General features: G+C 42.7%; 1 protein-coding gene across 1 annotated transcript in view; it reads right to left on the bottom strand.

Annotated features, from left to right (window-relative positions):
* RYR3 (ryanodine receptor 3) overlaps positions 1–13294 on the bottom strand; it is a 499651-nt gene that overhangs the window by 123295 nt on the left and 363062 nt on the right. Inside the window, exons 41-43 of the mRNA XM_032856920.1 lie at positions 12531–12660; positions 11265–11368; positions 7282–7417 (exon numbers count right to left, since the gene is read on the bottom strand). Coding sequence (XP_032712811.1) covers positions 7282–7417; positions 11265–11368; positions 12531–12660 — 370 coding nt within the window. The remainder of the gene's footprint in view (positions 1–7281; positions 7418–11264; positions 11369–12530; positions 12661–13294) is intronic.

Below are 13294 nucleotides of genomic sequence, written 5' to 3'. Positions count from 1 at the left end.
GGACCCCAGAATGAGATGAGTGGAAGAGAGAAACCCCAGAAGGTCTATATACATGCAGCAGAGTTCCCAAATGTCTTGCAGATATGTGAACAAGAAATAAATACTTATTATTCTAGACCATTGAGGGTATAAAGTTTTTTTGTCATGTAGAAGAGGCCAATTAATACAGGCTGAGAGTAGAAACAGGGAAATAGTTTCTATGCAGCTGCAGTGGTCCAGGTGGAAAGTAATGATGGTTTGGAGTAGGTTGTGGCCAGTAGAGATGGAGAGAAGTCCAAGTTGATGGATTCCAGGTAACTTTTAGACTTCGAGTCTATAGAATTTGAAGTGGACTAAATGTGGGGATAAGGAAAAAGTCAGAATGGAGGATGTCACCTAAGACTTTTGAGTATCTGCAAAATTAGCAGTGCTAGCTAGGGAGATGGGGAAGCTAGAGAACAAGTTTGGGGTAGATATACAAATTTAGCCCTAACATCTACAGAATTTGAAGTGCCTATTCAACGTTCAAGTAGGAATATCAAGTAGTCAGCAGGTTACACAAGTCTGGGGCTCATGGAAGAGAAAAAGGATAGCAATGCTTATTTGGGAGATCATTAGCAAACATGTGGAATTTAAAGCTAAGAGACTGAATGAAAGTCTTACAGGATGGACTGGTAGAGTAGTCCAGAAATTCTGGAGGCTAGCATTTAGCTTCAGAATTATGCTAAAATGTGTCCCATGTATCTAGAGTTTGGATTCATATGGCTTTTCATAAAATGTGTTAAATAAAACTTGAGTGAGACTGAAACCTGGAGTCAGAGTTGAGGTGTTCTCTAACAGAACAGAGCCCGCCTGTTAAATAAGGGCATTCTCACCAAGCTGATGAAAATCAATTTGTGATGAATGTCAGGATCATAATACTGTCACTGTGGGGGAATAATGTTGATGAAGCAAGCTTTTGCCTTGCTTTACTATTTCAATTAAAATCTGCAGTATTATGTAGGTTATCAATAAAATGATTGATAAAGAGTCCGTGTACATATGGATTCAGAACATTTGGGCTCATGCCAAAATGCTCAGCCATCACCACTGCTGGGATCCCACAGTTAGCAGTGGAGGAGAAATGCTGAATAATTTACTAGGATGAAAATAACAGGGCCTCACAGCTTTTCACTCCAGCCAGATTTCCTCATTTTGATGCTCTGGGCATTCATTTGCCATTGGCTTATTTTGAGTAATTTTCTTTTTTTCTTTCTTCCTCTCTTTCCTTCCTTGTTTTCTCCCTCCCTCCTTTCCTTCCTTCCTTTATTATATTGTTAGCCAGCATATAGTACGTCATTAGTTTTAGATGTAGTGTTCAACAATTTTCTATTACTTGTGTTGTTTTGACTATCTCTGGGCTTTTATAATTTCACTTGGAGTTTTAACAGATGAAGTCACATTTTCTTGTCACTATAAGCCCATCTTGACCCTAATAACTGATTTCCTTCTCCTTCTCAGGCATAGGGACTCAAGCAGGTCCACTGGGAGAATGAGGAAGGTGGTGTAAGAAAAGATTTTTCAAGCCTTATAATTGGTGAGATGTTATAACTCAGACATTAAGTACCTAACCCCATTAGCCACATCTCAATTGCACCTCATATTCTATCTTCTCTCACCACAACAACGTGAAGTGTCTCCTGAGTATAACACTGTGATGTTGTTTACAATTGTCTTAAACTGTTACTTAAATCTTTTACTCCTGGTCAGTTTTTCAAAAGTTTGCTAAATCTTTCCAACTATATTGTAAATGTGAGAATAAGAACAATGTCTCACAGATTTTAACCCTAACCATCCCTAGTCTTCAGTATCAATCACACTTTCTGACCCTGATAACATAAATATATGGATGGAAACCACCCAGCTGATTCTTTTAAGCATCTAGATCTACTGTACCCTTCAAATACCATGCTATTTTGTGCTTTTGACCCTGATTCTTTTTTCCAGCTTTACTGAGATAAAACTGATATATCCCAAAAGATTCATGTCTCCTAGATCAAGGGCCTCTGAGTATGCTCTGACCACACTACTCTGTTAAACTCTGTCCCTTTGTTTCTTCAAGTTAACCTCCCCCCACCTCCCCCGTATTCCCACTCTACCAGATTCCAATGAACACTGTCATTTTTGGCATGCCAGCAGTCATATGCGTCCCTATGTAGATAGGTGTTGTTGGTTACAGAGTTTTTAGTAATTATTCCGTGTATGTGTCTCATAATTCCACTTAGGTTTTCTCTGTTTCTGGCTTCGACTTATGCCTTCAGGGTTGTTTGAGCGTGTCTCTTATCACATCTCTTGGCCTGTCATATATACTTCACATGTCAATTAATGGGTACCTAAATTATGGCCACTGATGACAAATCTGCCTAGGAAAAAAGGCTGAGCAAAGCTAGGAATATTGTGTCCCTCACAACTAAGTTTATAGCGGGGGGAAGACATCACTAAAATACTCCAGGGACTCAAAGGAAGCACAGAATAACTTTCCCCTTTTTCATGTGGATTGGTAGGAAATCTTTCCTCCTTGGAAAGAGTTAATCAGACACTCAGATGCATCTGTGTCTAGACTGGTTATAAAGTTTACAACTGCTGGGTAAATAGAAGCTTCTCAGCTTCATTACTCCCAGAGTAAAACACAACCCAAGGCTTCTGAGCAAGCTAATAAAAAAAGTGGAGAAAATTATATGCTTTAAGAAGTTTCTTTCAAAGACAAATCTTATTTAAGAAGATTTAATACAAACATTAAGAGAAACTAGGAAAATAATGTTAGAAGGAATTTTCCAATTCTACTATTTTGATATAGCAAGAGTTTTTGATTTGGCTTTAAAATTTTTTTTTTTAAAAACATTAGTACCCAACAGTAATTAAACAATGCTGCAATTTTTGAACAGCTCAAAGGAGAAAATGCTCTTTCTCTTTGTTCATTCATTAGAAAGACTGTACTACCCAGATAATACTGCACAATGGTGTGAGTAATGTTTGGCCTCTGGGGCCAAACTGCTCTGGTTCAAATCCTGGCTTTACATCCTACTAGCTGTGTGATTCTGGACAAGGTACTTAACCCCTCTAAGCAACTGGGTCTTTCTCTGTAATATGAAGAATATAACTATACCTATCTCATTGGATTTTTGTATTATGTGAGTTAATATGTCCCAAGTGCTTTGGTAAGTGCTCAATAAGGGTTAGCTGCTACCATCACCACCACCATCATCACTCACCCACCCCCCACAGTCACCCCCACACTCCACTGTGTCAATCCACCACCCAACCATTACATCTCACCATCACCCATTATGAGCACCCCATTGTCACTCATTGGTACCCACAACCATCACCATGCCTCGTGTCACTAACCACCACCCACTTCAATCAACCCAAAGCGCTGCTACGACCACTACTTAACCATCATATACCCCCAACAACATCATCACCAATCACGACCCACTATCACCACCCCACCATCATCCACCATTGCCACCTGCCACCACCTATCATTACCCATCATGACCACTCCCCCCACCTACCATGATCACCTACAATACCTTTATCTTTCACTGCTGAGAAGAAGCCACAAAAAGTCCTTCTTAATCATTTTTTAGACATGAAAATTGATAAAGCGCTTTGAGATCGCTAAAGAATCTACTCATTAGAGTCTTCCCATTTCGAATGCCCTAATAACCTTGTAAAGACCATGAACAACAATGACAACTATCATGACTGCACACTTACTACATTTCTGGCACCCTGCTAATATAAGTTTCCCATAGATTATTCCATTTAAGCCTTACAACAACTCTGTGAAGTGCATACTATTGTTTTCTCTACTTAACATAAAGACATACACACACAAACTGAGGCTAGGAAAGTTTAAGTAACTTGCCTAACTTTGCAAAACTAGTAAGTGACAGAGCTATATTTGTACCCCAGACAGTCCGCTCTCTAGCCCAAAGTCTTCCATAACACTCCATTGTGCTTAAAGTACTCTTTCTTCTTCTTTAGGGGTTTAAGAAGATTCTAACATTTCTTTCTCACACTCTCCATCTCTCTCTCTCTCTTTTGTGTTTCCCCTGGGACATCTACTCCTACTATATCAACTACAGATGATCTAAAAGTCTCTTCAGTCCCAGTCTGCTGACTGATTGATCTCTATCCTATAACCCCATAATCAGGGCATCCCCATTTTGGGGTCACACACTGCAAAATCAGTGAATCACTGGTCTGAATGAAACCAAGCTCATTATCTTCTATTATAAACCATTTTCTCCTTCTCTCATCCCTCTTCCTCCCTCCCTCCCCCCTTTCTCTTTTAAGAGGAGGAGGGGAAGAACAGAGGTAGAGGGAGAGAGAATCTCAAGCAGCCTCCACATCCAGCATGGTGGCCTATGTGGGGCTCAATCTCACAACTGATCATGACCTGAGCCAAAAATCAAGAGTTGGATCCTTAATCAGCTGAGCCACCCAGGCACCTCTCACATCTTTATTTTTTTTCTCCCTATGCTTAAATCTCTAAGCTTCAATATAACTTCTATTTCTTTTTATCAATGCAACCAGGCCCAGCCACCATAATCATCATCATCACCTAGTTGTAGAAACACAGTCTCTGTAATTTCTTTCAAATATATCTCCCCCATTCCATTCCTACCACCACCATTATAATTTAGAAACTCATTATTCTAACTGGGCACAGAAGTTCCCAGTGGTTACTGTCAATCTCTCTCCAGTTAAAAAGGTTTCCCAGTTCTCCATACATTGAATCAAATCTCAGCTTAGCATTTAGGTTCTGCTACAGCTGCCTACCTACCTTTTTAAACCTCATCTCTTGCCACTGTCATCCACCCATCTGTCCTCCAGATCAACAGATCCCTCTATTTCCTGAGCACAGCATGCTTTAGTCTTGAGGCCTCTGCTCATGCCACTCCCCAGCTGGATCACCTTTCCTGCATCTATCCATCTGGGAAACTTTGACCCTTTGAAGCTCATTTCTAATACACCTCCTCCATGAGACCTGCTCTGATCTTCTCAATAGAATGTGAGTTTCCCTTCATGAAGCCCTACAGCACTCTGTCCCTTCCTTACTCTTATCACAGTGACCTCTGTTCATGTCTACTCTCCTTATTAGACCTTACATTTTTATGTCTACTCCCCTTATTAGACTATACATTTTTGGGAAGCAGAAGCTATTTATCTCTTGCCAAAACCAAATGTGGTTTTTATATTATATTATAGAGACTTTATATATTATATATTTTTATAATATATACTTTATATGATAGATTTTTAATTTTTTAAAAAAATTTTTAAAAAAGATTTTATTTATTTATTTGACAGACAGAGATCACAAGTAGGCAGAGAGAGAGAGAGAGGGGAGGAAGCAGGCTCTCTGCCGAGCAGAGAGCCCCATGTGGGGCTCGATCCCAGGACCCTAGGATCATGACCTGAGCCGAAGGCGGAGGCTTTAACCCGAGCCACCCTGGTGCCCCTATATTATAGATGTTTTAATATTATACTTCATATATTTATATATAAAATATATACTTTATATTATATTGTTTATACTTTATATTATAGAGACTCAATAATACATTAAATTAAAATGTACATATTGGGGTGCCTTGATGGTGCAGTTGGTTGAGCATCCAACTCTTGGTTTCAGCACTGGTTTTTATCTCAGGGTCTTGGGATTGAGCTCCTGCAAGAGGCTCTGAGCTCAGCACCGAGTCTGCTTGAGAGTATCTCTCCCTCTGCCCTTCCCACTCATGCTCTCTTGCTAATAAATACATCTTTAAAAAAATAAACTGTGTATATTTTCCTACTGATGGGCTAATTTGCTAGAGTTTGTTGCTTTACGAAACTGCACTACAGAGAATATGCAAAAAAGGCGTAATACAACCTGAAAGCAAAGGGAGTAGACTAAACATTTTGGTCTAGAGTTGAGTTCAATATGGTCATATGTAACCAGCATAAGCAAGTGTTGGGATTTGGGCAATCTCCATAGGAACAGAGCCAGTGGATTCCTTTACCTTCATAACCTATATAGACAGTCCCACTAAAATGACTCATAAAGCTCTTGAACTTGTGAAGGTGGCCAAGATGAATGAAGACGTTAGTCCTGGCTTGATTTGGTTTGTGTCATACAGTCTACTCAGATAATTTAGTGAGATTTATGAACCTTTAAAAACCACTTAAAAATTTTTCCCTATCACCACGGTAACTCTGAATTAATTCTGCACATGCGGTCATTGGGACTGAAAGTGCAACAGACTATTAGAGGATTCACTGACCCTGGCCTTGAAGAAAATGGAATTCAGCAATGCTGGCGATGAACAGATAGGGACACTGAAGGGTACAGAGAGCAAAGAAGATAGGTGATCAAGAATCTGGCTGGATGAGACCCAGAAAGAAAAGGGGTGGGGGTAACCAGGACGATGGAAATCATCCACACATTAAGAGTAGAGTGTATTACCATATAGGAAAGTAAGCAGGTGGGATGGGCATGAAAGGAGACAAAAGTACACACAAATACAATGTTCACATCGCGGCACTATACTTTGAGATAAACTCTTCTCCGTAGAAAATTTGGTATGCTTGCTCATAAGCCGCCATTCCTTTTTGCAATCATGTAATGAGACAAGCTGGATTTGTTAGCCTGGAACTCCAAACTGGGAGAACGGAGGAGGATCATAATTCTCATGTGAATATAAGCAAATTAGTATTAGAACAAAATCTTAGGAGACAAGGTACATTTTCAGGAAAACAGGCCACTTAATTTTACACAATATTCAGTATATTAGAGTTGGGGAACTAAATACTTTTTGTAGATGTGAAATTCATTATACATGGGAAGTAATTTGTATTAAGAAGAATAGTTTTAGGGTTGCCACAGAAATACTTCTCTCCTGGGAGTTTCGTTACCTTTTATAGTTATTTATTCTTAATTTTTATGCATGCATGTATCCATCCATCTGCATTTAGCCTTGTGAAATAGGTGAGATGAAGATACTAATAATCCAACTTTTACTGAGAGAAGAGGTACACAGCAGTGAAGAGCCCTAGCCTCTGCCTTGTTTTTCTTGCTGCATCTGGCACCCGAGCTCAGTGCTCCATCCATTGGACGCTATTCTTGATCCTTCTCTGGCCTCATTCTCCCTGAGACTGTTCTACCAACTGCCACTTATAGACAGGAAGAAATGCAAAGGACTTCTCTTTCCTTATATGTCCCCAAGTTTATGTTATCCTAGATCTGAAAGGCATGAGAAATCTGGGACTCACTGTTCACAAAGACGGCAAACCTCAGGAAGGACAGGTAACGTTCCCCTTCAATGGGGTTCCAGCCGACATCAGGGTATCCTTTGGCTAGAAGCATGGGGCAGCTCTGCAGGCCACAGCCTGCCAAGTAGGTCACCACCTGCCAACAACAGTACAAAAGTAAGTGTCTAAGTTTTTTACAAGATAGCAGCCAGGCCTACAAAATTCCAGGAACAGAAGGGCTTTCATTCTCCTAGAAGCTAGAGAGAGCCCCAAACCTTTAACTTAATAATTCCATAGGTTTGGGGGCACCTGGGTGGCTTGGTGGGTTAAGCCTGTGCCTTCAGCTCAGGTCATGATCCCAGGACCTGGGATTGAGCCCTGCATCGGGCTTCCTGCTCAGTGGGGAGCCTGTTTCCCTCTCTCTCTCTCTGCCTGCCTCTCTGCCTAGTTGTGATCTGTCTGCCAAATAAATAAACTCTTTTAAAAAAATAGTAATTCCATAGGTTTGAAACCAGAACTTCCAATTCATTATTGTTTCCAAGTAACCAATAGGACCGATTATCATTGTTAGGGAGGAATACTCCATGAGCTCTCAGTTCTTTGGTTTTCCCAGTTTTGGCAAGAGGGAGCTGCCATTTAAGCCCAGACTTAATGGGATGCCTGCATGGCTCAGTAGGTTAAGCATATGACCCTTGATTTTGGCTCAGATCATGATCTCAGGATCATGAGATCAGGCCCCACATCAGGTTCTGTGCTCAGCAGGGAGTCTGCTTGAGATTCTCTCTCTCCTTCTGCCCCTGTCCCCATTCACATGAGCTTGCTCTCCCTCTGCCCCTCCCCCCACAGGCCTAACTACGGGGCATCTGGGGAGATAATGGGTCCAGGCGGGCTAATTTCATTTGGCTATGTTATTTCAAGACCAAAATATTCAGTCACTGGTTGACTCTGAGTGGGCCCTTGACAGATTCGGGATCCCTACTTAAGTTCTGCATTAACAGCAATCATGGTTTCAAGTCCAAAGCCAAGATGTTAAGGTTGGGGTGGTGAGTGAAGGTGCCATGGCCAGGTAAGGGCTGGGATTAGTAGTGTTCTCTCTGCTTTCAGGTCACTGGATCTTAGCCCTGTGATCTTGTAGAATAGTTTGGAACTTGCTTACTTTTTAGAAGGTGTCAGGAAAAAAAAAAAAAAAAAAAAGAAAGAAAGAAATAAATCCTGGCAAACAGATCTTTGCTTGAAATGCAGTTGTTATTCTGATTTATCCTTTGACATTTTCTGTGCACAAGGAAAAGGGGAAAATCCAGGGGGCTGCAAAATCCTCGAAAAATCCTTCATTTTTGATTTCCCAGAGCCCGACACACAGCAGATGGTCAATAAGTGCTGTTCAAATGAATCACGTATTTGCTGATGCCAAATTCTCTAGTCCTTTTGTAAGAATAATGTATCTATGTCACAACTTATAAGAAATAATCACCACTTTGTTTTTCTTCTTAAATAACAATACTATTCTGCTTGGAGCGTGGACCTGATTTGGCTTTTAAAATGTCAGGGAGAGGGTATGTGCTATGGTGAGTGCTGTGAAATGTGTAAGCCTCATGGTTCACAGACCTGTACCCCTGGGGCAAATACTACACTATATGTTAATAAAAATAATTTAAAAAAATAAAAAAAATTTTAAAATGTCAGGGAAACATCAATAAAGGCAGGAGTTAGGCAGTGTTTTCAAGGTTACAGGTGCAATACACTTCACTGGCCACTGAAATAAGCACCTGCATATGTGTGGGGGTTGGGGGGCTGTCATTCTATCTTAAGGGACCTAATTTCTGCTGTGATCAAGGGAAAGGGAGAACGGCAGCATTTCCCTCTCCTCTCCCTTCTCTCCTAGGAACCACACTTGGGTGATTTCCTGACACGGGTCTGAATAAAGTCCGTAGCCCCGTGCTGAGATGCTGAGCCACTAGGACCACTGGAAGACGGGCAGCACACCTCATCCTGTCCATTTGCTGATCTCCCTAGGTCTCCCTTTTTTCCCTTCCCCAGCCTCCCGGCCTCTCCTTATCCCATCCTGCATCTTCAAGGGAGGCTTAGGGTTATTGTCAAGCACGGTCATTTAAGAGGGGTACTGAGTATTAACCTCGTGGCCCTGCTTGTTTTAAGAGAACCATCAGCCCTTTTTTATACAGCCATCAGTTACCTCACCAACTAAAACACCGTGTTTGTTTTTTGAGAGAGAGAGAGAGAGAGCGAGCCTGTGTGTGAAGGAGCAGTGGCGGAAGGGGCAAAGGGGGAGGGAGAGAGAGAGAGAATCTTCAGCAGGCTCCACGCTCCCTGACACAGGGCTCAATCTCACGACCTTGAGATCATGACCTCAGTTGAAATCAGGAATCAGATGCGTAACAGACAGAGCCACCCAGGCACCCCCAAAACACTGAGTTCTTGATGGCTGTTTCAGTGTATGCAGAGCAGAGTCTGAAGTCTGTCTCACTAGAAAGAGACCAGGACGATCCAATGGCATTTGCGGGAAAGCATTCACATGATGTACTGCTGGGGGCAGAACACCTGAGTCTGTGCTTGTATGGGGGTGTGTGTGTGTGTGTGTCTTGTTTTGGATCCAATCAGTTCTTTTCGCTAAAACCAGGCTGTGTTTTCTAAAATACAAGTCACAGTGTGTCGCTCCCCTGCTTAAAGCCCTCTGATGGTTTCTTGGAGAGGTCCTACGTAGAAGTCTTAGCATAGAACAGGTAAAGCAAGGCCTCTGGGGCTAGACTCTTTTGGATCCTGACTCTGACACTTAACAAACCCACACATCAGCTAACCTCTCTATGCCTCAGTTTCCTCTCCTATAACTGGGAGTGCTAACAAAAAAGGCATGTTCTGATGGTCATGGTCATGTGAGTTAATCAGAGTGGGCCCAGGCCCACAGTGATCATGTAAGAGTATGAATATCTACCATAAACAGTTATGGTAGCATCAAGCCCAATTCCCTATTGCCCCTCCTTACTCCCCAAGCACTCCCCGCAAACACTCTGTGTTTCCTCACATCCACTCGCCCAGTTCTCAAGCACACCATGCTCTCCTCACTAAACCTCACAAATATTCCCAGCACACTTCTCTCCATGGTATGTCTGCTTGGTTTCTACTCTTCCCTCAGCTCATCACTCTCCCGAGTGACCTTCCGGATCCCCTGGTCATGGTGAGTGGTGCCTCTCCCACGCACTTCCAAACCCGCTGTTCACTGGATGACCTCTTACTTGTCCCCCTTGCCCTCACCACATCAGTCTCCTTCACATTCAGAGAGTCAAGATAATAGCCCCAAATTGAAGGGGAAAAGATGTAGGTGAATCCGCCTCCAGTCATCAGCACCAGTGGGGGTGCATTTCACAATCCCCATGTGGGGAAGCTCAGTTTTACCTCATCTGTTCCTGCAGAGGACGTGTGGGCCTCCTTTACCCATATACTGATTATACAGTTTTCTGTCATATTTCTTTTTTTAGTGTCTGGACTTAAAAATTCGATGACACAGAACTATATCAGGATCCCCAGGTCTCTGGTGGTGTTCCATGCAGACCAGTGAGGATGGGCCTCCACATACAGAGAACACAAATATCCAGATATCCTTGTTTGTGGAGATGGCTCTCCCTGCCCCTAAGAGATGCTCTGGTCCTAATTATCACACTGCTGCCAATTACTCACTTTCTACCATATTTTCATGGAGCGTTGAATAGCATTTTTTTTTTTAATTTAAATATTTTATTTATTTGACAGAGAGCAGCAGAGGGAGAGGGAGAAGCAAACTCCATGCTAAGCAGGGAGCCCAACTTGAGGCTTGATCCCAGGACCCTATCATGACCTGAGCTGAAGGCAAACACTCAAGGGACAGAACCACCCAGGTGTCCCTGCTGAAAAGCTTCTGATGGAGACCCAGTCTCTGGTCTGCATTTCCTTGGTGTGGCTGCGCTATAGACAGGATAAAGCAAGCACGCTGCCTCCAGTGTGGGGCCAGTTACCTTCTCGAGGTCCGGTTCCTCTAAGCCCAGAGCTAACTCATTGTTGTCCATCACAGAGGAAGCTGCCACGTCCAGTGGGGTAGATCCCCTCATGGAAGGGGAGGCTGAAGAAGGAAGAGAGGAGAGAGAACGGGATGAGGGCCACCCAGTGCTGAGCTGAGGTTGCAGTGCCAACTCATGGTCAGGAGAGGGCAGCAAACACACTAAACCTGGGTCCCATCGCTGTCCAGAGGGGGCGGCCCATCTAATTTAAGAACAGCTCTATTTGTTATCCTTGTCCCTACACTCATTACTGATTGCAAATATGGAGTAACTTGGAAAATCAGTTCACAGAATTATCCAGGACTATGTATTTCCAAGTACTTTTGTAATACGATACTTCTTGAGAGCCCCACTTGGGTGATCACTCAAAAGGGAGAGATGCCACTTAACCAACTAATAAGCTCAAATGACTTGGCCATTTCTAGGTCCACCATCCAGAATTTAAAAATAGTTTCAAACAGCATTAGTTCTTTTTATATAGTTACATCAGGTCACCAATGTTATCTTTGATTTCCCTTTGATTCTTAGGCTAGAATTAAGAAAAATCTTTTTTTTTTTTTTTTTAAATAAAAGGTTGGTAGTCCAGGGTTGCATTTGACAAATCAGAAACTTAAGATATCAGATTTCACATGGATGTAGGCGTGGTTTTGCGTCTTTCACAAATTCACTTGGTTTATATCCAGGACAGTGAGTAAGGCAAATGCAGTGTGTTGCTTTCCTAGTGGTGCTGATGGATTTACCCTGTTTATCCGCAGCTGCTCTTGGCCAGTCCATCCTGCAGCTTAGGAGAGCACCGGCTAGTTGGCTGATGGGACAGGTATGCAGCTGACAGCCAGCCTGCCGAGCAGGAGTTGGATCTTTGACCTTGGTCTCATGAGCACTGCTCCCAGGTCAACAGAGTGGGCTGGGGATGTCCCCAGATTCTATCTACAACCTCAGGCACGATCTCAGCCATGAACCACTGGTCCCAAGGGAGACAAGGCAAAACTCTGTGACTACGCCAACACGAATCTGTCACCAGTGCTGGTGGGTAGCAACATCTCTCCTTAGGTTGGACAGCAGAGACATCGTATTGTCATTTTATTTGTTTTTAGCTCAGGCAGGTCCGTTCTTTTATTTAAAAATACCTTAGCAGGAATGCAGCTTCTTTTCCTTGACCTTCTAAGGGGTCAGCAGGGGACTGTCACCTCCAAGCCCAAATGTGGAAGCGATCATGCGACATACCTAGGCCAACACTGCTATTCTCCAGCAGGTAACTCAGATGCTCAAACATGGCCTTCTGATTTTGCCGGCTAATTCGACAGAAATAGCAGAGGAAGCGGCAACAGCTAGCAACCATCTTGGGAAAAGCAATCTGTAGAGAGAAGAAAGAAGTGTCAAGGAAAAGAGTCCATCATGAGTCCTTCCTGAAAAGTCTGACTTCCAAGAGTTTTAGGTTGTGTAATCAATGGACTTCCGCATGTCAATACTGGTGTAAGCTATGAACAGTTTGGAAAATGAATTTTCTTACTTCCAGTGCTATCCAGGGCTTACTCACTTATTCTAAGACAGTGAGTAGATACCTGAGAAGAGAAGTCCCAAAATATTGAGAGCTAATTTCAGTTCCTGAAATACCCTTCTTGCAAAGGAAAAAGAGGCCAAACAAGAATCCTAGACACCTTCTGATGTCACATGAAATTATGTGACCCCCTATCAGACTACTGTTTCCATCTGGGAAGGGAGTGGACAGACATCTGATGAGAAAGTTCAGAAAGGGAGATGAGTGATCATCAAATAATGCCCAGCATTACATAAGACCTGGGCCCTCTGGGTAAAGGCAGGCCCCTAGAGTTGTGGGAGCCTGATGAGCACTGCCCTCTCAGGCTGTTGAGCCGTCCCCAATTACTTTTTTATTCTCCCCTGGTTACTTCTGCTCTTGATGACTGCTCTCCAGTGGGCTCCCACAGCACCTGTAATCTGACCCATACAATTTAACCCCGAGATGCCAT

Source organism: Lontra canadensis, unplaced genomic scaffold (assembly GCF_010015895.1).
Source record: "Lontra canadensis isolate GAN:19392208 unplaced genomic scaffold, GSC_riverotter_1.0 scaffold12, whole genome shotgun sequence".
Classification (NCBI taxonomy): Eukaryota; Metazoa; Chordata; class Mammalia; order Carnivora; family Mustelidae; genus Lontra; species Lontra canadensis.
The sequence above is the reverse complement of the archived record's forward strand: the minus strand, read 5'-3'. Positions and strand labels throughout refer to the sequence as shown.